The following is a 25059-nucleotide window of genomic DNA, read 5'->3' as shown; positions in this document are numbered from 1 at the left end:
AAGCAATGCCCAGGTCTCTTGGGAAGGAAAGCTGCTTCCAGAGAGCCTCCGAGCCCAGTTCCTTGGCGATCCCCTTCTGCTGCCACAACACCCCATGCCCGCTCCATTTTACAGTGCCAGCCCTCACCTGGGACACGTGTCGGGCTGCGGAGCCAGCTTACCACCTCCCTGTACTCTCCAGCCCTGAGTAGGTCCAGCCTTAGTCCAGTCTGACACAGCTGCAGCATAGCACAGACACCTCGCCAGATGCACACGGTGACTCTCCTGTAATAAGGGCATTTCAACACTTTCCACAAAGTACATTGGGCTTTATGCATTGCTGCTGCCTCAGAGAAGGGGTGGCAACTTCAACCAAGAGTGTTATCAGAAAGCATGAATGCACGCCTTCTCCGCAACAGCAATGGTAGCAGCATGATGTAAGGATGCTCCAGCCTGGCTTTTCTCACCTCCAGCGGTGGTGCCCACAGGCATGACTTTATTATACAGCCTGTCATCAGATCTCCTGCAAACACTGCTCTGTAGAGTCACTGCAGATTTGTACTAAACCTTCAGCTCCAACTGAAATTCGGAATTAGGAGAGTTCTACCCTGGAAGCAATGGCTTTGTCTTCTACTTGTTTTGGGAGGGGAGAAGAAAATAATTTTTATTTTCTCGTTCACAGCTATGGGAGTGGGAAAGGCATCACCATACATTCCACTTCAGATGTACTCCTTTGACTCAGAAATATCTTCATTTTTATACGCAGAAAGTGTAACATGGATTATATTTTCCATGGGCATTTTAGAAATATAAAACTATTGAAACCATTACTGGATAACTGCACGCTATCACTAGATGTCTAATTAGCATTGAACTTCCCCCACAAAAATCTCACAATCACTCCTTAAAAGTCCATTATTCTGTGACTCACTTTTCTGAGCCTAATCAGTCCCAGGCTTCACATGTGGTGGGAAGAGCTGTACCAAGCCAGTCCATCCACCCAACAGTACGCAATACCACATGCTTTAGTAAGTCTATAAAAATATGGCAAATATGGCATATGCTGTTTCTCTCCCAAATACTCTCTCAGTCTCTGGTGATTTGTGACTCAAGAGTTTCCTCAGTCAGAGGCAGTGTCTTTGTACTTAATGGTGCTCAGCGGAGCTTTCTTTGTGAATTTGTCCTGTGTTGTACCACACTCGAGTAGACTTCTAGCATCCACAACATTCTGCAGTGAGGAACTCAATAGTGTAAGTGAAGAGCTGTCTCCTCTTCAGGACCCGCTATCTCGTCGCTTCATTTTATGATCCTTTGGTTTTGTATCAGGACAGACAATGAATAACTGTTGCCAACTCACTTTCTCAACAACACTTATGATTTCATAAACCTCCGTGAAATCTTCCCCCATCTCCCTTCGTTGCAGCATCGTAGGAGGTGCAGTGTATTCAGCTGCAGCTCACTGGAAGCTGTTCCCATACCCCCCCATTGTCTCCGACACTCCTCACCACATCTTTCCAGTTCTGCCATATTCTATTTGAATGGAGGGAGCCAAAACTCTACACGGTATTCATTACACTGGTAACTGTATATTCACAGTCATATATCAATTTTTCTTTTTTCCCTCTGTATATTTCTAACATTTGTTTTTTTCACTACTGCTGCTGATCCCTGAGTGGACATTTTCCTGGAGCTATTTACTATAACCCTAGTATTTCACTCCCAAGTGGCTCTGAGTCCATCCAGATTAAGTCTGAATTCCACCCCTGCCACCATGCGATACCTTACATTCATCCACACTTCATCCTCCACCTCACTGCCCAGCTGCTCATTACTAGACATCCTTCTGGGGCTCCTCGCAGCTGGCCTCATCTTTACCCCTTTGACCAAAACTTTCTCAGCTGATCTTATAAGACAAACAAACTTACAATAGTAAGTTTATTCAAGCTATATTCAAGGATGGGCAACAAAAAGATGCAGGAGACGTGGTCTTGTACAAGCTTACTGTGACCAGCTGGCTAGTACGCAGCAGCAAGTAGCTGCCCAGCACCTCTTCTGCTCTGTTAACCAACGTCTCTGGAGGACTGAATCCACCCCAGCTTGCCCTGGTACAGATCCCCCTTCTATTACTGATGAGATGGAAGCATGAATTACAAAACTTTAGGAGCTCATGCAAGCTCCCTGTTCAGAGCAAGATATGCAGGTTAAAAGTTATTTTTTTTATTCAGCTTCCTGGTCTGATTGGGAGCAATTAAAGAAATTAACCTGTGCCTTAGTTCTCCAGGAATGAAACAGGGATAATAACTTTCCTTCCCTCACAAACAAGTTGATAAAATAAAATCCACTGATGGCTTTCAAGCACTCTGATACCAGAGCAACAAATACCATGTAAGGATCCTAATTTTTCTATGGGAGTACCTTCCGTAATTCTTGGCATTGTTATCTGTGGCTCAGGTAGATGTTTGTTTTCAGATAAGTCTTTACTTCAAGAATTTCTCCTGTTCCAAATAGAAATCCTGATAGCTTGTTCTCTCCCTCCTGTCTTTTCTAGCGTTAATGCTATTGTATTTGTTCAATGGAGTTAATATGCTGCTGGTATAATAATGATCATGTATGGATGTAATTATTATGTGTGATTAATTCCACAGCTGCTGAAAAGCTTGGAGGACTTTTCTTAGCTGAGGGAATTTCTTTACAATAGTCCTTCTCAAATTGCATTACACACAGACATAAACCCCAAAAGAAATGCAAAAGGGGAAAGAACGAAGGCTGGATTAGAGGAGAACTGCACCCAGCAGAGCAGCTGATGAAGGTTAAATATCATGTGGGCAGAGACCATCTCTCTGTTGCATGTTTATACACTGACTAGCACAAATGATTCCTGGTGCATCACTACAATCCCAAGGTACTACTACCATGGACATAGTATGTAACTGGTTATAAATTTTTAAAGACACGTCTGTCAGTGCTGTAGGCTTCTCTAGGCTTTTTTTAGTAAACATTCTTTAAACAAACACACTAGGTTTTGTTCTAAGAAGATACCACAGGCCAAAATATGAACCCATACAAAACGCTAGCATAGGCTAATGATTTTTACAAGAACCAAAGGGAATAAGGTGCACAGCACACAAACCATTAGCACTAAAATACCTAGGGTGTCCACGTCTGACAAAACCGTAGATGTTTTTCTGCATGAGGCTTTTTGGCACGCACTGATAATTTACAGTCCAATGCTGCAGCCATACTCCTGAGTGCTCTTAAGTGTTTTGAGTGATAATGGATCTATTTGCGTGATCAGGGATTGTAGACTCAGGCCTATAACTCAGCATGTTCCCCAGAACAATACCTGGGCACTAATCCTCAACCAAACTATCCTTAAACCCCACGCATGTGAGCTGAAGAAAAGACACTGCCTGCAAAATGTAAGTCTCTGTAAGCTGCCCAGCTCTTTTCTAACCCAGTTATTACCCATGTAAGCACCCATGACTTTGATATTTACCTGACTCAGTTTAACTCTCTGCATCCCATTTAAAGGTTTAAGTGAAGGAGAAGACGTGCCCAGGAAAAACTGAGACATGCACAATCTTCCTTTCCTTCTCCAGAAAACCATCTGTTTGCAGTCTTTAACACCTAAAATCACCAATGCCCCAGTCTAGTTCCTTATTCTGCACACAGAGGAATCCTCATGCAAGGATGCCAAGGAGGGAGCACGCACGCTGCAGGAGATGCTGAGCTCACCTGGGCAGGACCCCAGGTGGCAGAGAAAAGAGAGGGTCAAGGTGGGCAAAAAGCACAGCTGGAGAATTTGCTGTCATGCAGGACTCCTGTCATTCCCCATAGCTGCAGCTATCATCATCAGCCAATACTAAAACCACTGGGCTGCGACAGGACCACATATGGATACTGTACAGGCTCTGTGCATGGAGGGCTGGGAATGGAGATGGATTCTGCTCATTGACTTCTCTCAGTCTTACCATAAATGGCTGCCCTGAATAGCAGTTTGGGCTTGGTATTTAAGTGTCCTGAAGCACTATTATGTCTGAAATCCCCATGATACTTTAAGGAAATAAATCACTCCCTCTGAGCCTCAAACACAGAACCGCAGATAGGGCGTATTTGAGAAAACACAAGGCCTATTTGCTCCCCCTCCAGAAAGGGAGATAGCAGTTTTAGTTTTCACCTAGCAAAGGACTTATTGAGCATCTCATTCAGCCACCAGCACGTTTCAGACAGTAACGATCGGACCTCACAGCACTCCTCTGCAGTGCCTGCAGGAGTTATCAGTGAAATCCTACTCCAGCATCTAAGACAAGCTCTTGTTTTCTTCCTTCCTTTTAACTTCTTTCAATTTCTGCTTCACTGGGTTTTCCTTTTCTCACCACACTACTAGGAACTTTATAGGCGCAGAAGAACAATGCAGAATGCAGAAGAAACAATGTGACTTGGAATAAAAGCAGCAGATTGTGATAGGTTTGGAATTTGCCTGTAATCATTTATGTATTTCCATGTTTCACCTAATAACTGATCTAACACCGAGAGACACTGGTCTGACAATGCTAACGTTGAACTGGATACAGAAAGGATGCGAAGAAACAACTCAAGATAGCCTTAACAGCAAAGATGGAAGAACTGTTATGAAACAATGTCAGGACTATTAGGTTTAGGTGGTAGAAGACTTTGGCTAGCTTATCAAACCCATTTAACTAAGTTTATCTGAAGTCCTAAAAGCACTGAAATGGAAAATTCAGGCAGAATTTAAAATGAAAGCTCCCTAAAGGAATGCCTTTTTTTCTCATATCCTGCTCTGTTCTCATCTCACCAACAAACACAAAATGCTTCTCAGGTTTAAAGATGCTGCCAACCAAGCTACTGCACTCCTGTGTGCCTACCAGCTAAAAAGGTGTATGGGATGTCTAATCAAGGCAGCTAAACTTTCCCATGCTGAAAGCTAACCTGTGCACACACAGCTAATCTGCCAAACCTCATCCCACCAGAGGCCCAGGACAGACACCACTCCCCAGCAACTCACAGACAATGAGTTACAGGGTTGCTCACCTTACTGCAACACGCAGAGCTATACAACATGCACCCAAAAAGACATTTGTTAGAAGAATACCAAAAAAATGTCGCTAATTTGGTCATGATATTGCAGGTAGTAAGCTGGAAGGCAATTATTTGAGTTCTCTGCAGTGAAGACGTTTCATTTATGGGAAAAGAGTGGGGCATTACAGATGCCTCACCCAGCCAGATACAAGACAACTTGTGCAGGGCCTGATTTAAGAACAGAACTGCAGCATAATCCTCATCTTCAGGCAGCTAAGAGACAAAACTCCAATACCACAGGTAGATACATGAAAACATGCCAGAAAAAATTGCAGCAAATTAACTCGGACCTATATTGGGACTACTTTAATTTCATTTCTAAGAATAAAACTTTAGGATGTATCTAGACTGCAGCATATATAAACACAAGCGAGCTCGCTTGCTAGACATGTGGGTAGACTCTTGTCTTAGTCTGCCTTTGCTTTAAATTAGTAAAAAGGTCCCAACTTGAAACCTTTTAATAAAACATCTACATGGAAACAAGAACATGTCTTTAAGTAACTCACATGGAGACCTATGTTGCCACAGCTACTATAAGACTAGCTGGGGCTACACAGACTGGGGTCGTGTTTTACTGTTGCATAGACTTGCCCTTAATTTTTGAGGGACTGACTGACAACACAGATTATTTCTGTAATATACTGAAGTATAGTTTAGTGGAAACTTAAGTTTTTACATCCATATACAGAAATATTAAATAAATACTTTGCTAGCTCTGGGCCAAAGAGCACAGCAACTTGCAAAAGCAATCTTAGCATTCTGCAAGCTGGACATAACTATGTCAAATCCAGTGAATGCAAGGAACTGTCAAAGTTTATTACCTTTGACAGGCAGGCAACCGCATCAGAAAAAGCAAACACACCAACAAACAAAAAAAAGTTATTTCACATTGCCATTAGCTGCTGGTTTCAGACAGGAGGCAAAAGGACAATACGAGATGAATACAGCCCTGCCATTCAACCGCTGAATGAGGCAGACCACCAGCAAAGCAGATAACACCATGCACTATGGCTGCATGACCCCATCTATATTGTGGCCATTAGCACCGTCCATCCACTATCCATCTCAAGAACTAACTACAGCTCAGGGACTAACTAAACCTGCTGTAAAGCAATTTCCATTTTTGACTTTAGGTATCGGCAGAAGGGAAGTCAACTGTTGTCACCCAGAAGAACAACTTTCAAATCTTTTTTCTGCAGAAAAATTTTTTGTGCGGTAGCAGAGAATTCACAGCAGCAGGATTTCCAAAGGGCCAAAAGCACCAGGTCACCTAGCACTCAGCAGCACAGCATGGGGACCAAACAAAGTATAGCCCTGGGAAACACTTAATGGCACTAGGCAGGGCCTCTGTTGGTCACATGGTAACATATAATAACTTGAAAAGCACTTCCTTCTTTTTATGGATTTGCTGAGAATTACTCTGCGCTTTGGGTATAATAGCACTCTCGCCATAATCAGATGTTGTATAGGTATAAGCAGTAAAAGAGACATTCAGGTATTACTGTCCCGTCAGCTGTGTCTTCATATGATTGCCTCCAATTACACTGCAAAATTTACCAGCACACGTATTTGAAATAATGCTTTTAATTTTCAATCAGATACTCTGCAAGGAAACCCAGCTCAGAAATGACATAATTGAAAATCTTGAAGAAGAAAATAAAAAGCAAATTTTGAGTCAATGGTGTTATTTAATAGCAGTGAAAGTACTTACCAGGTGGCCTATTAATTGCGAGGTTTCGGAAATGACTGCCTTTGATCATCTCCACTGACAGCCGCCCCGTAGTGGCATTGTACGACAATCCCACGAGCAGCTCTGGCACCCCTCCATGCGACAGGGACTGTGTTGAAGAAGCGCTATCACTGTGAGAGATTGCTGACAGACTAAGCTGAGAGTCTGCACTCTGCAGGGAAAGAGCACTGAAAGTCTCATCAGGACATTCACCACCACCCTCCCTTAATTTATATCTTGTAGCCTTGTTTAGTAAGATCTCTCTTAAGAAATGACAATGACTAAGAATGAATTATGATGGGTCACCAGAAGAATCAAAGCATCACTTTTACAAAAACACATCTCTCAACTTTCTCTTTAAAGATGAGGAACTCTGTGTAATGTGTTATCACTAGTGTAAATCAAAGCCTCTGAGATAAGCATACATCCTACTACATCAAATGCACAGTAAATCTCCTTGACAATGGCTTTTGGATGGAATAAATTTTGCAGTTTGGGGTTTTTTGGTCATGTACCGTGTATTTTCTTTCTTACTTTCCTTGCTACCATGATGCTCTCTCTACCCCCTCTTCACCTGGAGTATGATGTTTTATTCATCTCATGTGCACAACCTCTCACTGAGTTTTTTGTAGCCAGTGAATCATGATAGAGCTCATCTACACAAATTGATTGGCATAGCCAGAGCTGGATACAACTGTGATGTGCATGGAAGACTATGAAGCAGCACAGCCAGTTCCTCCTCACATTACCCACCTCTCCATTTCCATCTGTCATGAAAAGGAACATTACTAAGCATTTCTGGTAACATGGAAACTGGACAACGCAGAGATCCACAAGCCAGTAGCTAGTGCCAAATAAGGTAGCTCTTGCACTGGCAGTAGTACAGGTCCACCAACATAACAGTGCACAAGAACTACTGTACTTGTTGAAATTAAGACGTAATTAGCCTTAGTGGTTCTGGGACCAACCCACTATTTCTGCATGGCACAGCATTTGATGACTTGCGTAGATGTAGTATGTCTACGTGATTTTGTGTAAGCTTGCTAGCTGAGCCATTGTCAATAAAGGCACATCTTTGTGTAGGGAAGACAAGCCCTGTGCTTCCCCTTACTGATAATTTTTTAAGTGACAGTAGGACAGATCCACCAGTTGCATCCTAACAGCCCTGAATGAAAGATATCAGGTACAGCTGGTCCCCATTCACCAGATGAAAAATTTTACAGACTCCATATTTCTTTCATCAAACTTACACTCAGGTTACTCCTTGGCTCCAAGACCAATGTCACCTTCGCTTCCCCTTCCTGGCTGATGTTGCTCAGGTAGAACAACTGCTCTCCCATCATCTTCTCTCCAACCATCTTGTGCACCGCATAGAGGCGGAAACGAATGGCGTGGCTGCTTAACTCCTCTGGCTCCAGCTTACTGAAGGTAATTTTATCCTCGAACATGGGGATGGGTCCTCTCTGAACACTTGTCTTACCCCTCTGTTTCTTGCTAGGCATCAGGACTGTGTGCACTTGCCAGGTGTTCACACCACTACGGTCTTTATCTGGGATATCCCTGGCCTCCAAGACAGTAACTACTAGCTTTTGACTTGAGGCTTTATAGTTGAAGATGACCTCTAGATCACCACATTTACAGATAGGCTCATGAGCACCATGATGAGCTGGTACACTGTTCACTTCATTATGTTCCTGCAAAGAGAAGGAAGAAGTAAAACCTCCATTGGAGTTCAACTGCCTCTGTGATCCCAACTCTATTTAAAAGAAATTGTTCTCCTCACTTGTGCTGAAAAGTGTAGGCAGTTGCTCTGAAAAATAAGGATCCCACTGTTTCTTGAAAGGCCAGTGACAGTCAATTGCCTGATTTTATGTAATATTCCCCATACAATCAAGTAAGCAACAGCACTTGTTGAAACATTTCCAACAAAAAGTTTCACCAATATTTAAATGTTTCTCAGGAGACTATTAATTTTGCAAAAAATCTACACAGGGAAAAACTAAACAAAGGGGTTTTTTAAATTTCATTCACGTCAAATTTGAGGCATTAACAAAACTTTTTGGTGTCATTTGGTTAAAAAAATCGACTTAACCTATTACTTTGAACATACACTGGAATTTTTTCAAAATGGATTTTTTTACATTACCAAAATGTCATGGTTTAACCCCAGCCATCAGCTAAGCATCACACAGCTGCTCACTCAACTCCCCCCCGGTGGGATGGGGGAGAGAATTGGAAGAGTAAAAGTGAGAAAACTCGTGGGTTGAGACAAAGACAGTTTAATAGGCAAAGCAAAAGCTGTGCGTGCAAGCAAAGCAAAACAAGGAATTCATTCACTACTTCCCATGGGCAGGCAGGTGTTCAGCCATCTCCAGGAAAGCAGGGCTCCATCACACCTAACGGTTACTTGGGAAGACAAACACCATCACTCCGAACATCTCCCCCTTCCTTCTTCTTCCCAAAGCTTTATATGCAGAGCATGACATCGTATGGTCTGGAATATCCCTGTGGTCAGCTGGGGTCAGCTGTCCCAGCTGTGTCCCCTCCCAACTTCTTCTGCACCCCCAGCCTACTTGCTGGTGGGGTGAGAAGCAGAAAAAGCCTTGACTCTGTGTAAGCACTGCTCAGCAGTAAGGAAAACATCCCTGTATTATCAAGACTGTTTTCAGCACAAATCCAAAACGTAGCCTCATACTGGCTATTATGAAGTATATTAACTCTATCCCAGCCAAAACCAGCACACGAAATCAAACAATTCGGTCAAACCTGCTAACTTTTTGGATATTTTGTTCTGCTGGAAATTAAAAAAATTAAGCACTGTGTTTAATTTGAGGGAGGGGAAATCACCATGTCAGAATTTCTTGCCAAATGGAAATTCCATTTCTAGAAGCTACCTTATAATTCAATACTTTTCCTACAGCTAAAGCAATGATAATCAAGAAAAACAGTCTGATTAAATACATATTGATTTTTTATTCCCTTTTCAAATCTCCCAAGAGAAGCATCTGTTCCTTCTGTTCAGTTTGGATACTAATACATTCAGAATAAAAATTCAAAATAAATAATCAAAACATGGGCAGATCAATTCACACACAATCTTTTACCTACTTTTAAAACAAAAATCACCTTGATAAAACAAGATAAAAAACATGGATGCTCACCTTACCTTTTGATGAGTGGGCGTGGGCGTTTCTGTTCAAAAGTGCTTTTTTATCTTAGAGCTAGAATGTGCTTCATGTGATAAAGGGGTTGCTATAGTGATCAATTTGTATTTAAACATGAGTATACACTGTACTAGGGAAAGATTTTCAGTTAATAGCCAGAAGGTGAATTAAGGCCTGTCACTAGCAGTCTGAGTCACCCTCCTCCTCAAACATTTATCTTCTTTCGCATTTCAAGTTACACTTCTTGTCAACATAGGAATCTCATTGTTTAGAGTACAGATGATGGGCCATAGGACTTCTGATGTAATTCTCTTCAGAAGTGTCTAGAGTGGTATGTCTCAAACAAGAGCTCAGACAAACCTCAAAATTTATGTCTACTTCCTGCCAATCTACTTTTCAAGTTGCTCAGATTCATCTGCCATGATGTGCAAAACTCCAGCTTTTCAGATTTTCATAGGCGTTTTAAGATTCCTGCACGTGAATACAAAAGTCCGTGTGTGCACATGAGTGGTGGAGACCTGCTATCCTATGTCTTGCAGAAGTCATGTCAAAGAGAGAAAAATCACCACTTGGACAGCACACAAAATGACTTGGTTGCCCGTAAAAATGCCTTTCTGTACGACAGCAGGCTGCAAAGACAAAAATGCAAGGCAGGCCAGGTTGCCTGGAGAGAACGTGATGTTATGCAAATGTTAAGTACTGCTGTGTAGCTGTCAACTTATTTCAGTCTGGTTGATGAAATAATATTTAAGAAGGAAACGTAATGGGGTTGTGCTTGATTCATGTTTCCCTCCACATGTTCATCCCTCCTCACTTTCATCTGTGCATTTGCTGTTGAGGAGATGGAATCAAGGCGCATTTGAGAACTGCTGCTAAAGTGTGGAGACAACTGTGCTTGCGGCATAACTTTGCTTTCATCTACATGTCTGAGCTGGAGAATGTGAACTCCCGTGCACCATCATAAACCCGCAGGTACGAAGATCCAGGAGGTACTTTCCTGCCCCAACAGGGCTGAGTATCTCATCTTCTGGCAGCGTGTGGGGCAGACTGAAGGTCAGCTACCTGTTTTTTGACAGAACAGCTAGAAAGGATCTGGATTTCAGGATATCTCAAACTGCGCTACTATAGCTGTGGCCACAACCACTGCAGGAAGTGTAGGCAGAGAGGGAGAGAAAAATGCCAAACTCTGTGGCAGTGACATTTCTGTGGGCAACTAGGCTTTAGAGACCTTATGGGCTGGCCCTTTCAGAAAGCACTGTGCTATTTGGGACTCACCCCTGCACAGGTTTTCAGCAGACAAAGCTTAAGGACGCTCAATCTTCTTTCTGTGGAAGTCATTGACAGAATTCCCCTTGGCTTTCAGAGCTCAGCTAGGACTATGAGTCCTCTCTGAATGTATTGGTTATACAGACACTTAAACTGGAACCCAAGGGAAGTGTGGGTTTTAAATACTTCATCTGAATTTCTTTCTTTCCCTCTTCCCAGCACAGTTGTTTAGAGGTCAGGCCAAGTATACTGATTGATACTGTATGTCTAACCTGGTCATTCAGAACAGCCAATACCCACTTCACTAGGTAAAATAAGTCCATTTCTGCCAGAGAAACCTGAAGGAGCAGCTAATTATGGACAAGGCTTGAAACGGTACTTGTGGTTCCACTGCAGGGGCATAAAATTATCATTTTTGTCTCTAAAGAGAGGTCCTCTGAGTGGAGTATAATAGCACTCAGACATTTCTGGCATGTCAGAACATTTAGTTCCTGCAATAAAAAGCCTTTCATTAATCCACACAATACCTTTGGATGAGAAGCTGCTTGTAGTAGATAAACTGGGACTTGGGCATATCTGCCCCCTGATGCTATAACCATTCTTTGCATTTTTAAAATGTAGATACCAGGAGCAAAACGAGTGATGCATTCCAAAGAAATGCAAGAGGACGCTGGAGACATTGTGGCACATGTGAACCATGACAATGTACATCAAATGGGGAAAAGGAGAAATGAGCCTCAGATGGGCAGACAAACAGTATGTGTCAGAGGCACACAGCAAAGAGAGGGCAGGGCTGCTGCCGTGTGAAGTTCCCATGTGTTGCGTAGTATTTTGTGGGACTGGATTGTGCAGCAAACCAAAATACTGTTCAAAACACCCCTTTAGGGCTGCAGCATATGCACCGAGGAGCTGCTTTCCATCTCTTTAACTGGCTGCAGGCAGCATGGTCTGAGGAAAGGAACCTTTTCCTCAAAGCCTTGTTGCTCAGTGTGTGGCGGAGTTATTAATTTCCACAGCTGAAGAACAGCCTCCTTTAACTCAGGCAGAAGATGTGACCTTTGTGCTGTTCTTTTAATATGTCTGATGCAGGCTGGTATTTTTTCAGAAATTTAATCTTGTGGTAAAATAATAATGAAAACCAACACATCACGGAGAAAGATTATGAAAGAAAAGGGGGATGCTAAGTCATCAGGTGTTTACAATGCCTTAAAATCTGTAATGTTTTCTTGAGGCTTCAAAATAAAGGTGCAGAACTAAGGGAAAGCAGAGGAGCTCCAACCTCAGGCTCTCTTCTTCCCTGGAAGGATGCCTGGTATCAATGGGGACCAGAGTGATGGTCACTTGGCCAAGTCAGAGGCCACCCCCACCAGCTGCCTCCAGCTTTCCAGATGCTTCCCATTCTCTAAACCATAGAAACCACCTGGAAAAAGAGGCACAGGTCTAAGACCCAGTGACCACACACCCGGTCCTTAGACACACACCCTGCACATACAGCCAGTAACAAAGCCCAGGGCCACCACAGAGTGCTCTTTGCTAAATGGTAGTAAATGCTGTCAGGCAGCTAATGGCTCCAATTTCAGTTCAGAGATTGCAGTCAGAAATCAAGCAATAAAACAGCTTCTCTGAATGAGTGTTAGTAGCAAGAGGTAAAATACCAGAAAAAGAGGAAACACATAGAGAGGGGTGTATGTTCATGCACACACACACAGAGGAGTACCATTATCTTGTGCTGTGCTGATCAATTTTTCACTTCACTTCTCCTCTAACATTTTTTGGCCCCCAATATCCTTCAAAAGCTTACACCGTGTGTAATAAATGACAATTCACCATACCTCAGGGCTCCAAGCCGATGAGCTGTCAGTAGCATCATTTACTTCAAGTCCCTGGTTGGTAAATGCTGTCTCCATTTCCGAACATCCTTCTGCGGCTTGCTGGCTAATGCCATCGGCAACGACAGACTCCATCCTAGGCCCTTTACGCTGCCCAGTGCCCCTACTCTCAGTTGTTGTTGTTGAATCAACAGATACATGGTCATCTTCACGACAGGATAGGTTGTCTTGGTAACTCAGTTGGCTTAGTCCATCCAGATCTAAAAATTTTCAGTAAGAAAATAATTTCAGAGGGATTAGAATAAAATCCTCCCCCTCTACCTCCCAAAATGTGCCTTTCTCTCCTTTCTTTTCTTTTTTTTTTCCCCCTTATCTCCAGTGTATTCAAGAGACATTTTCTACTTCTCAGTACTGCAGCACCGAACTTACAAAATAACAAAACCTGTATAAATCGGCATTTGATGGAGTGGATGTGGCTGTTTCTCACACCGTCCTGAACTGAGAAACCAGTTGCCTTTCCATGAAGAAGTTAACCACCAGATGCAATTATCAATGGAATGTCTGGGATATTCGAGTGCCTTGGGGCTACTTTGTGGCCCCAAAACAATCGCTTCCATGAAAACACAGGTCAGACAAATTACAGAAAAGCACAGCATACGCCTGATGAACAGGTATCAGCAATTTCCTTCTATGCAGGAGGAGAAGGAGGAGAAAAGGACGGGAGTTAGCATTGACCTCAAGGGGATGGTGCTGGTGAGGAAAGGAGCTTCCACTCCTTCCACAGAAGGTCGAGGGAGGTGATTCTGCCCCTCTACTCCGCTCTCATGAGACCCCACCTGCAGTACTGTGTCCAGCTCTGGAGTCCTCAGCTCAGGAAAGACATGGACCTGTTGGAGCAGGTTCAAAGGAGGGCCACAAAAATGGTCAGAGGGATGGAACACCTTTTCTGTGAAGACAGGCTGAGAGAATTGGGGTTGTTCAGCCTGGAGAAGACCTTACTGCTGCTTTTCAATAGTTAAAGGAGGCTTATAAGAAAGATGGGGACAGATTTTTTTACCAGGGCCTATAGTAATAGGACAAGGGGTAATGGTTTTAAACTGAAAGAGGGAAGATTTAGATTGGATATAAGGAAGAAATTCTTTACTATGAGGTGGTGAGACTCTGGAACAGGGTGCCCATAGAAGTTGTGGATGTCCCATCATTGGAAATGTTCAAAGTCAGGTTGGACAGGGCTTTGAGCAACCTGATCATGGTAGCGGGGTTGGACTAGATGACCTTTAAAGGTCCCTTCCAGCCCAAGCCATTCTAGGATTCTCTACACAGCCCTCTGTCTACAACAAAAAGCCCAAATATTTCTGAGTAGAAGAAATTCTATGTTTGGCCTTAGGAGCAAATACGCTGTTTCCAACTCATACCTGCTTCACAAAAAAAAAAAAAAAAAAAAAAAAAAAAAAATCCAACAAGTGGAATGGGGATTACACTCAGGAAACATTTTCTGGAGCTGTGCAGAAGTCCCTGCCCCTCTCCTTGGCTACTCTTTCAATTTAACAGCTCAGAGATTAGGAAAATAACTTTCAGGAGGAAAGAGGGATCCAAATTCCAATCTCTCAAATTCCAGGTGAGTGCTCTTCTCACTCCCTTCTGAAAGGCAAAACCCACCTCTTCCCCTCCTCATCCTCCCATCTGGCAGACCCGGTCCTGAAACCGAGAGCCATCATTTTGTCTCGCCTCTGCCTTGAGCTGAAGCTCTTGAGTAAGGGAGAAAATAATTAGATTTTTTTGCCATTACTCCCATTCTTCTCTACAAAGTCAGAAAACAGAAATAAGTAAACATAAGAATGGAAGCAAGAAATAAAATAACAGAAATTCCACAAATTTACTGAGACTGAATGGGTACAGGCACTCCTTAAGGCATTTAATTAGCAAGCCAATGCCTAATACACTTTTTAAACAGTGGGTCATCCATCAAAGCACACACCACACAGCAGGCTTTCAGAATAAAATGCTACTGTAGTAAGAAATTATCCTCACACAATTGTCTTGTGGTTTTGACTCCTGCTGGGATAATATCTAGATCAATAATAGAGGAATTTTCAAAAACTACATTAAAGCCATAAAAGGCTATTCATAACAGGAGAACTCCAGAAATACATTAATAGAGCAAGGCATCTCCCTAAGACTCAGGCACAAAATGAATGTGTTAGGAAAGCAAAGGTAGTATTCAGGGAAAGGAAGGGAAAAGGTGATTCACCAAAAACATTCAGTGAAACAGTCTGGCTTTTTCTTGAAATTTAAAGTAGTTTGGTAAGAGAGAACCACTTATCGATACCAGTATTAGAGGATCATTACAGGTAATAGCCTAACTATACAGACTAGAACAACTACACCTCTCCAATTACATCCGTTCTAACATTATATTCACAAAAAAAGGTGAAAACAGAAGTTCTTCATGAAAAGGAAAAGGTCAGAGCAGTAAAATGCCTGTAATTTACCTGAGAGATCTTTAAGGAAGAAAATGTCAACTGTCTTAGGAATACCTGACATGAATAAACAGCACAGCATCAGGGATATACGTTGAGACAGCATTATCTAACTATCTGAACTTTAATTAGCCAAGAGTCCCTGCAGAGCAATAGCAGCCAATTCTAAAATTAAGGGCAGAGAGTACTGTACAGCAAAAGACTGTGATTTTTTTTTTTTCAGTCCTGCCCCCCAACCTTTCCTTGTTGTGTCACATGTGTTCACAAGCCAGGAAGGAGGTAAAGGGAATACTGGGGAGCAGAAATCACCAATAAATCAGGAAAGTCTGCAATCAAGGTTGGAGCACTGGCTGTGAAGAAACCGTGACTTTTGTCAGATGAAAGGATAAGCATCACCTCCAAATAGAATTCTAACAGGTACTGGGATATGGAAGCATCTCTCCAAAGATCCAGGGAAAGCTCAGCAGATCAAACACTGAAAATCAGGCTGGAAAATACTATGAAGTCCGCCCTTACATTGGCAGGTAAATGGCCTGGTTAACCTACAGTGTCTTCTTTTTCAATCATACACAATCTCTCAGTTCTATGAAGCATTACAATATGCTAAAGAAATGTCCTGAGAGGCCTCATCACTTCCTAAAACACAATTCCCGAGTTAAAAGATGGAGCCTAGTAGATCTTGCTAAATTAACACCACATAGTTCATTGACCAGCAAGAAGCACTGACATGAAGAGTTTAATGTGTGCATGTTACCTGTGCTGACAGAGGCGATGTTTGCTCTGTGGACTGCAGTGAGTCACTGTGCTTTTACAAGAAAAAGCATGTCTTTTCTTTGTGATTTTCCAAAATGAAAGAAGTTTGATCCCTTCTTCTAGTCTCTATTTAAACACATGCTGAAAGTTAAGAACCTGTTTAAATATGGTCCAGAGGAGGAAAGGATTTCAGTATGTACCTAGATACTTCTGGACTTGAAATCCTCCTAGCTACTAGCAGTGATTTTCAAACTCCTCTTCCTGAAAGACAGTAACAGCAGCTGAGATACGAGTTAGTGGGACTGAGGCATATTTGTCCTCGTACAGCAGTAAATCCTCTTGCCCGGCCCTTGCTACAGCCCCAGTTCCAAATCACTCTGCAGTACCCCAGCACCATGTGCTCCCTCGCACTGAACCAAACCAGATGCAGGGAGACCGAGCCGTGCTCCTGACCTTGGTTATTTTGAGATGTGCCATCAAAAAGTGCTAAAAAACTCCCTAGAAGAGCCTCAAAGGAGCAGAATCATTATCTAATTACAATAAATCTAAACAAAAATGGCTTGTAAATTTTAGGGGTTAAAGAGAAAAAGGATCTTAAATTTTAAGTGACATTATGCAATCAGGCCAAGATTGTTTAATTTACCACATGCTGGCTAATAGCCTGAGAAGACTCCATGTTTCCAGAACTAAAATAGGCTCTTTATTAACAGGGTGATTTGCAGAGAGGCTGTGGGCAAAGCTGGCATTCAAGCCATTCAGCTCCCCAGAGCATCCTCCAAACACTTCCTTCCTGTGGTGTGCACTCCTCTTTCCAAGCTCTATTCAGGTTACTACAAAGATTTTTAACAGGTGAAAAGTTAAAGCTAAATGAGTCCAAAGTGCAGACTGTCATGACATTGATAACAAAAACAGAGGGTCAAGGAAAATCTCATGTAAGAACATGGTATGAGAAGACTTTGCCATATGTCAAGGCTGAGTGGGAGAGAAGCTATTCAGGGCTCTCCGAGATGCTCAACTTTGCTGTATGCCTAAGTTTGTTATAGATTTCTGATTCTGTAGGAACAGAAAACCACGAGCTATATGAGCAAAAGGTCTGTTAAGAGAACACAAGGAGAAGAGAAATCTTGGGCAGAGTCTAAAGAAGGTCTGAAAGTGCCATGACCCCAATCTGGACTCAGCAGTTTTGAAAGATCCTTCATCCCTCCCACCCGGAAAGATCCAGAGGATCTGCTCAGCTGAAACAGTGTTTGATACACCCCCAGGGCACAATAATGGCTTTACACCCACAAGCCTTTCTGTGTTTTGTGATCACGGCACCAGCTAGGAGCCAAAATGGACTCTCACACACACATGGAATTCTTGGACCAGCAACTGGGGGGTAGCAGGGTGTGGGATTATCTAGGATTTACCCCAACCACTCAGTTTTCCTCCCAAATAAACATCTTATATGGGGAGCCGTGGGTGTGTGCAACTATTGCTGTACACCCAGTAACAGCAGTTTTACATGCCTCAGAAGCCTCTTTGGGTTTGAAGGAGACCTGACATACCCAAGGATTAGTTTATAGGCATTTGTTCGTAATGAAGGGTCAGATCTTGAGCTTAGTGAGGAATGGGGTAGAGAAACGAATGTCATAGTGAAAGCAGGCTTTAACATCTGGTTTCATCTAGTTTCTGAACAGCTATTTAAACAATATCAATATTACCTCTGAAAAGAAAAGCAAGAGCAACTCTGCACCATGTTGTGCCAGAAGAAGAGTTCGATGGAGAGCCATATCGTGAAATGATCGCTCTAATCAGAGGGTGCATTAAAATCAGGCAATTGTATTTCAAAATTAAAACATTCTACAGAACTAAAAACAAAAGGCACTTTCACAGCTCTTCCTTCTAATGAACTTCTCCAGATTTTAGAATGTGTTCAGGCCAATTTTCTAAGTAGCTACGTTTTTAAATGCATTTCATCTCTGTTTGTATAAAAGTGTCATTACATTAGTCCATAGAAGATCATAAAATTCTTCCCTTCTGTGCCATAAATTTTTAGTTTCTGTCATTGCCTGACATTTGGCGTATGCACTGGCAAATCATACAGCATAATTCATTCACTGTTCACCTTGTGTTTGCAAAGCTGTTACAAAAGGAGACGTTCAACTTCTGCTAAAAGGCTTGCTAAAGAAATGACTTAAGTGGCACAGATCAAAAAAAATTAGAACAAAGTCCTGCAGTCTTTACTCTGGCAAAATTAGCAATAAAATCCATGAAAATCCCTGTAGATTAGGAGCCAGAATTCAAAAGCCGTATACAGTTAATGGAAACATCTTTATGGACTTCAGCAGGGCTTGGATCCAGACTCTCCCCTCTAAGTATTTTAGAAATGAGCTGCAGGTAACCAGGTTTAGTAAAAGAGAAAGCAAGATTCAGGACTTGTTCTCCACAACAAAAGAACCTCTCCATGTTGAGGCTACAGATCTTAGACTTCGACTTCTTTAATCTTATTTCACGCAAACAGTACCTTTGCCTTCAGATAACTCTGTACTGTACTCCTCACGGCTGGAGAGCAAACAGCTGATTTTGGGTCTATGCTCCACGCCTGCTGTTGTTGCTTTTTCAGATACTCCTGATCGAAAACTTTGTGAGCGTGACACAGAGATCTCAAACTGCTTAATCACCTCGTCACTGCTGCCTGAAGATGCTGTCTGTTCTTCATCCTCCCCGTAACTGTTTGCTGGGAGAAAAACACAACTTGGGCTTTAGACTGTCTGCTGCCCTGGGCCAAGAAGCCAGATGACACGGCACACTTCTAGCTCTCAGATGGACCTTCTGGGGAGAAAAAGGGGACCAAGGGTTTAGGGAGGACTGGGGAATGAACTTGAGAATCATGTGCTTCTTCAAAATTCTGGAAAGCCTGTGGATATCATATGGTATCAGCAACATTTACATATTATCATACCTTGCCCAACTCTGCACACTACTCTCTTTTTTAAAAAAAATGAAGATATTTAACAGAGCAGAACACAAAGTAAGACAAAACATACATAGAGAACCACTTGTAAAATCATCAGCATGGGCAAAGACAAAGTAGTAAGCAAAGGACTTGAAAACTTATTCATGCTTCTATTCCCCTGCACCTTCTGCTAAGGTGAAGAGGGAACTTCTTTTGTGCAGAAAAAGCAACTCAGATGTAACCTGCTCTGGGTAATATCATGAACACATAAATACGGCACGTGGCTAACAGGCACTGCTGACTCCATCTGCCAGCAGCAGAGGAACTCGGGAGACCGATGTAAATTGTAACCTTTAAAAGTGAAGATACGCATTTGAGCACGTCCCTGTGAGTGCCCTTCCCCTCCTGCTACCAACACGTGCTTTGAATATGAGATGACTGCACCCTCATTAGTGCGTGAATATCCGCCAGATGGGGGAAGGAGGGTTCACTACATACTATATATACTTGGCCTTGCTTTGTCAGGATGAAAACACAGAGAAATTTTGCCGATCTCCCTGCCACCAGCATTGAGGAAACACAACAGCAGGGCGTTTTGACCCACCACCGTGCACAGAGAAGGGAGCGGTGGGGACAACAGGCGGTCAGTGTGTACGTGCACGTTTGTGTACGTGCACGTTTGTGTACACGCGTGTGAACAAGCCAGCTGTCAAGTGCGGTCAGTCCGCTGCTTGCTATTGGGCATGAAGTATACGATAGGGTTGCCGAGACTCGCTTTGATAATCACTATGGCAAAGCCAAGCAGCTGAAGAAAAGGGCATTGCAGATAAACGGGTGGAGGGCAGCTTTCTGTCCCACTGCCTGCTTTGGGAGGGAAAGCACCTTTTTTCACCTCAAATCTCGCTTGCATCAACCACACGGCTACAGGTGGGGAAACCAGATCCTGCTTTTACACACTGTGTTAGGTCTATTAAAAATGTGCAGTATAAACTTAATGACAACTGCTATCTCTGCTCCATAAATTTACCTGCTGCTGCACAGAAGATGGCACTTGACTCCCTGGGCAGAGAGGACAGAGCAAGGAAGCCGGCAGTACCAAAGCAAACTGCTCCCATCACCAGCCCAGCAGAAGCTGGCTTCTTCCATGCTGCCACGCTGGTAGAATTGACCCTCTGGTCTGATTTGCCACAGTTTGACAATAAGCCTGCTGTTCCTTCTAGAAAATTGCTCTCAATTGGAGGAAAAAGCTAAGTGTTCCTACTCTGATAAAAATGAAAAAGGCTTTAGACATTAGTTTGTAAATGGTTAGTGACCAGCTATCATAAAAATTGATTATTTTTCTGTAAGCTGTTAAAAATAAGTTTCTTTGAAATTTTTTAAAATAAAAATTATTTCAAGCTGTAACAACCCTATGGCCTAAATGTGCTACGATCTATCCAAATAATCAAAACACATAAAACTAAACATTCCTTTTCAGTCAACTGTGTTGGCAATTCACTATCTGCAACCCATGCAACATCTACAAAATTAATTTAAATGCTCAGCTAATGCTAGTAAGTTCTATTTATACGTGTATATCTTTTGGCTGTTTAAGATAAAAAATAAAAATTATTCCAGTTTAAACAAAAGTCCACTTTTCACTCAAAGAGCCTGCCAAAAATCCTGAATAAAACATCACCTTTAGTAATTAAGCCACATCTTTTGCCATCTTCTAAAACAACTGTAACATTAAAATCCTGAGCCCATAGGCACAAGGCTGTATACTTAAATAAATATGCATTAACATAGCGTACAATTCTGGTTATTACAAGAAATTTCACAAAGGCCGTGTGGATGCAGCACTCCTGGACCGCTCCTCTAAGGGCACTCCTTGGGTGGCCTGCATTCAACTCCCTGCAAAACGGAGCAGAGCCCTTTTTCTAAGACAAAAGGGGAAGGGTGAAGGGATGGAGGGGAGGAGTTTGGCCCACTTTGATATATTATTGGCCGCTTGACTTTGACTTCAATTTTACCAATCCCCAAAGCATGACTGCATCACTTGTTATGACACTGGATGCTATTTCTTACAAGCATTTGGAAACATACAGGCTAATTAAATGGTGGCACTGGGGAATCTGTAGCAAATGCTTGATATGACTGCTGCTGAATCTCTCTGCCTGAGCAGCAGACAGCTCCATGTCAACTTAATATCTCTGTATTAATAAAACTAACTCTACCCAGGGGAGAGAAAAACGTTTGCCATTCAAATATACAAGTGTCCTGATTAGGAAAGGACAAGGGGGAAACATTTTCTGTATCACCATGGAAACTTAAATAAAGGACCCATAATTACAATCTAAATTCTGGAAAGATAATGAATACATCTTGAGATCTGCAGATGTTGTGTAGCATACACATATTTCTAGCAACTTCAAGTCAATTACTTCTATGCAGCATCTGTTTTACAAATCAACTTCCCACCACTCATAAGGAGGCATGTGGGATTTTTTTTTTTTTTTTCCCCAGAGGAGACAGTGGGGGAGGAAGAAGGGTGACCTCTTTTTCTGGCAAGATATTTCAAACTACCACTATTTATTCAGAAATTTCAAACACCCAATCAGTTACAAACTTAGCTTACAGGCATCCAAAAACACTAAACTAAAATGCATGAAATAAATAATTCAAGAATTCTCTGCAGTATTACCAAGTATAAAGAATAACTTACCATTTGCTCAAACCTTATCCAAGAAAAAAAAAATTACCAAATAAAATACATAGTGTAGGTGTAAAATACAGATGTACTGCATGCCTCCTGTCTGCCTGCACGTTAAAAAAATAACAACAACAAACAACAGTCATTTTGGCTGAACAATGAAAAGTTTGCAAATGCCAAACTTCTGCTTTCTTGTACACCTAATGCTGCCCTTGTACGTCCACCTTCTTCTTAAAGATTTTGATTCTGCTTTACGGAAGTCAGTGGAAGTTTCAATGGGAGCATCACCAAGCCCTGAAGGAAGCAAAAGTACTATACAAAATAAATGTATCTGATCATATAACCAAAGACAATATCAGTATATCTGTGCATAATACATATACTCAGAGGATCCCAGGAGCGCTCTGTGCCATGTTCTTTGCTATTATAGAAGCAGTCACATAGCCCTGGCCTTAAAATTTTCATGATCAGGATGACATAGAGGAACAGTGATCTGCAACGGCTCCTAACTCAGCAAAACCCAGAACTGCACACAGAAAGAAAGGGCTTTTCTTTTGGAAAACTGGAAAGGTCTGCTGCAAACAAGGGATGCAGTAAAGCTTCTCAGAAAAAAGGAGGAACATTTTGTAAAGGGAACAATACACATGGCGTTGCTACTACCAATTCCTATGCAACTCCAGCTCTGGTTTGAACTGTCTTCAACCTGGAGTCTTATTCTTGCTCTTGCTGTCAACCATTTGAACTGGAAGTGCAAACAGAGGTACAAAGTAACACAACTACCTGATTTACGGGCTTCACTAAGGAGGAGAGCACCCCATAGCTTCATTTATGCTCAAAACTATTTGGAGATACAATCTTGCCACCAAACAACTTCCTTTTTATAAAACAGAAACAAAATCCAAAACATCCACCCAGACCTCAAATGTATTTAAAACTGACGGAGAATGTGCTGTGATACAGTAAACCCATGCTTCTACACGTGCCATTACGGACAAAGAGATTGTGCACAGTGACCATGCACCACTGACTAGCACTGACTGGTCATTTACTAACGAACAGAAGGCAGCCTTCAGCTGGGCATTCTCCTTGCACCCTGACCTATGTGGTTTTGTCCCTTTCTGGTCGGTATACCAACCAGGGAACCATTTGGTGCCCAGTGTTAAAGGTAAGGTCCACCCCTCTTTTCTGAGTGTCACACGACAGTGTCCTGCTTTTGCAATGCCTCAGTCTCTACCTCTTCATCTGTCCTCACACCATGACCAAACCAACTGGGAAGCTCTCCGAGGCGAACACATGTGGGTGGTTGTATGCCGTGCAGGCAGAGAGAATCACAACTGGGCAGCTTTCATACCAGGGGACATTTCCAACAAAAAGAAATAAAAGGAAACAAAAAAGGTTAGAGAGTAATCAGAAACAAGACATTATTTCGCTCTGACCATCAAGCACCTCTATAGCCGAACAATACAGCAGTCAGAGTAATAGACTCCAATTCTGCACACTGCTGTGCAGAGAAATAGAGAACTGCCCACAGAAAACAGCATGAAAATCAACATATTTTCCTCTTGCTTTTTTCCTACTCCCAAATTTGGATTTTAAAAACAGGAACATGGGATTCAGCTTCAAACTCTCACTTTGCTGCCTAAGGTTCTTCCATAGGTAAGGGAAATGGCAGCCAAGAAGCAGAAGCACAATCATCCCTGATTTTCCCAATCACCTAGTTTACATTTTACATGTGGAGTAAGCATGCGTCAGGCTTCATTTATGCTACTGGTTTTATTAGCACAGGCCCAGGATTTGTGGAGAAGTGGAAGAAAAAAGAGATTACACACTGTAGGAAACACCGCCAAGCCAGGAAAACCCCTGGTGTGGATGCAGTTACATCCGTGAGTCAGCCTACACCCCTTTGCCAGCCCAGGTTAAGTTGCTTGAAGAAAACACGCAGCTGCAGAGGCAGAAAAGCACCTTCTGTTGGCAGATGCTGTGTCTACACTGGGGACACTGCAGGGCACAGGCATACCTGCATATGCTCTGGGGTGTGGGGCTGTAAATGCTCATGGACTTGGAAAATAAACAAACTGCTGGATCCCAATGGCTGATGAGTTAGAAAACACTGTCCTTCCCTTCCAACAAAAAATAACGTTCACTTTATAAGCATTATTTTAATGAAAGTTTTCCTGGTAGCTCTCGTACCACAATGGGTTCAATTCCTTCAGGCTCCCCATCAATTGCCTCTTCAACTTGTTTCCTTGGCTTGGATACGCACTTCTCCTTCTAACGCAAGGGAGCGACTTTGTAAGCTCTCTCCACTACAGAAAATGGCCTTCCACCTAGCAGAAATCAAACTGGCCAAGGAAATGCTCAGGAAACCCACGACACTGACTCTTGCTCCTCTTTAAAGCGGTTTTACTGTGCCACACTCACAAGCTGCAAGACCCAGCGTACGCATGCCAATTACATACCATTCATAGCACCCAATGCTGTAACCATTACCTTCACACCCACAAGTCTTTGTTTGCTGATTAACAGGGTGGAAATCAACTCCCTCACGAAGATATTTGTTTGGGGTTGCTACGGATAACAACTGCATTGCAGGAAGGCAGATATTTATTTTCCCACTGATTTTGCTAATTGAAACTTTCTGTTTGCTACCACAGGGTTGATTCACCACAGCCCCCCTTTACCACCCCTGTAACACCACCGTTTCCATGGCACTCCTGAGAAAATCACAGACTACAGCAGCAGCAGTGGGTGAGGATGTGGTGCAACAAGGCTCATATGTGTTCAGGACCAAAGCTGTCACCCAAAAGGGACAATCCTGTCCTCTTTCCCTTCCCCTTCCCCTTGTTTCAGTTTTAGTAATCATGTAGCCAACTCACCTGATTCAAAAGTAATAGGGAAGGGGCTGGTAACTCTCAGCTGAAGCAACAAGCTGGTCCGGTTCACCACACAGTAGCATGCTTGTGAGGCCAGACATGGAAAGTAGCACAACCGTGTGATAGGAGATGGACAATACACCTCAGCTGCAGTTTTACATCAGCTACTGACAATTGTAAAACTGCACCCTCAGGCCCAAGGGTTTTATAGCTACATTATTTACGGCAATAAGCCTAGACCCTAAAATTGACCCTG

General features: G+C 42.6%; 1 protein-coding gene across 5 annotated transcripts in view; it reads right to left on the bottom strand.

The window, feature by feature from the left end:
- Positions 1-25059, bottom strand: part of SYT16 (synaptotagmin 16) — a 116043-nt gene that overhangs the window by 14047 nt on the left and 76937 nt on the right. For 3 of the 5 annotated variants that reach the window (XM_069783226.1, XM_069783225.1, XM_069783227.1), the window contains 3 exons: positions 13071-13327; positions 8059-8502; positions 6791-6980 (listed from right to left, as the gene is read on the bottom strand). In XM_069783226.1, the coding sequence (XP_069639327.1) occupies positions 6791-6980; positions 8059-8502; positions 13071-13327 (891 nt within the window). Of the gene's footprint in view, positions 1-6790; positions 6981-8058; positions 8503-13070; positions 13328-18806; positions 19020-25059 lie in introns of all 5 variants that reach the window. The other 2 variants (XM_069783223.1, XM_069783224.1) reach the window with 1 other exon arrangement.

This window comes from Haliaeetus albicilla, chromosome 5, assembly GCF_947461875.1.
Source record: "Haliaeetus albicilla chromosome 5, bHalAlb1.1, whole genome shotgun sequence".
Classification (NCBI taxonomy): Eukaryota; Metazoa; Chordata; class Aves; order Accipitriformes; family Accipitridae; genus Haliaeetus; species Haliaeetus albicilla.
Note: the sequence above shows the minus strand (reverse complement) of the source record. Positions and strands in the feature narration are given on the sequence as shown.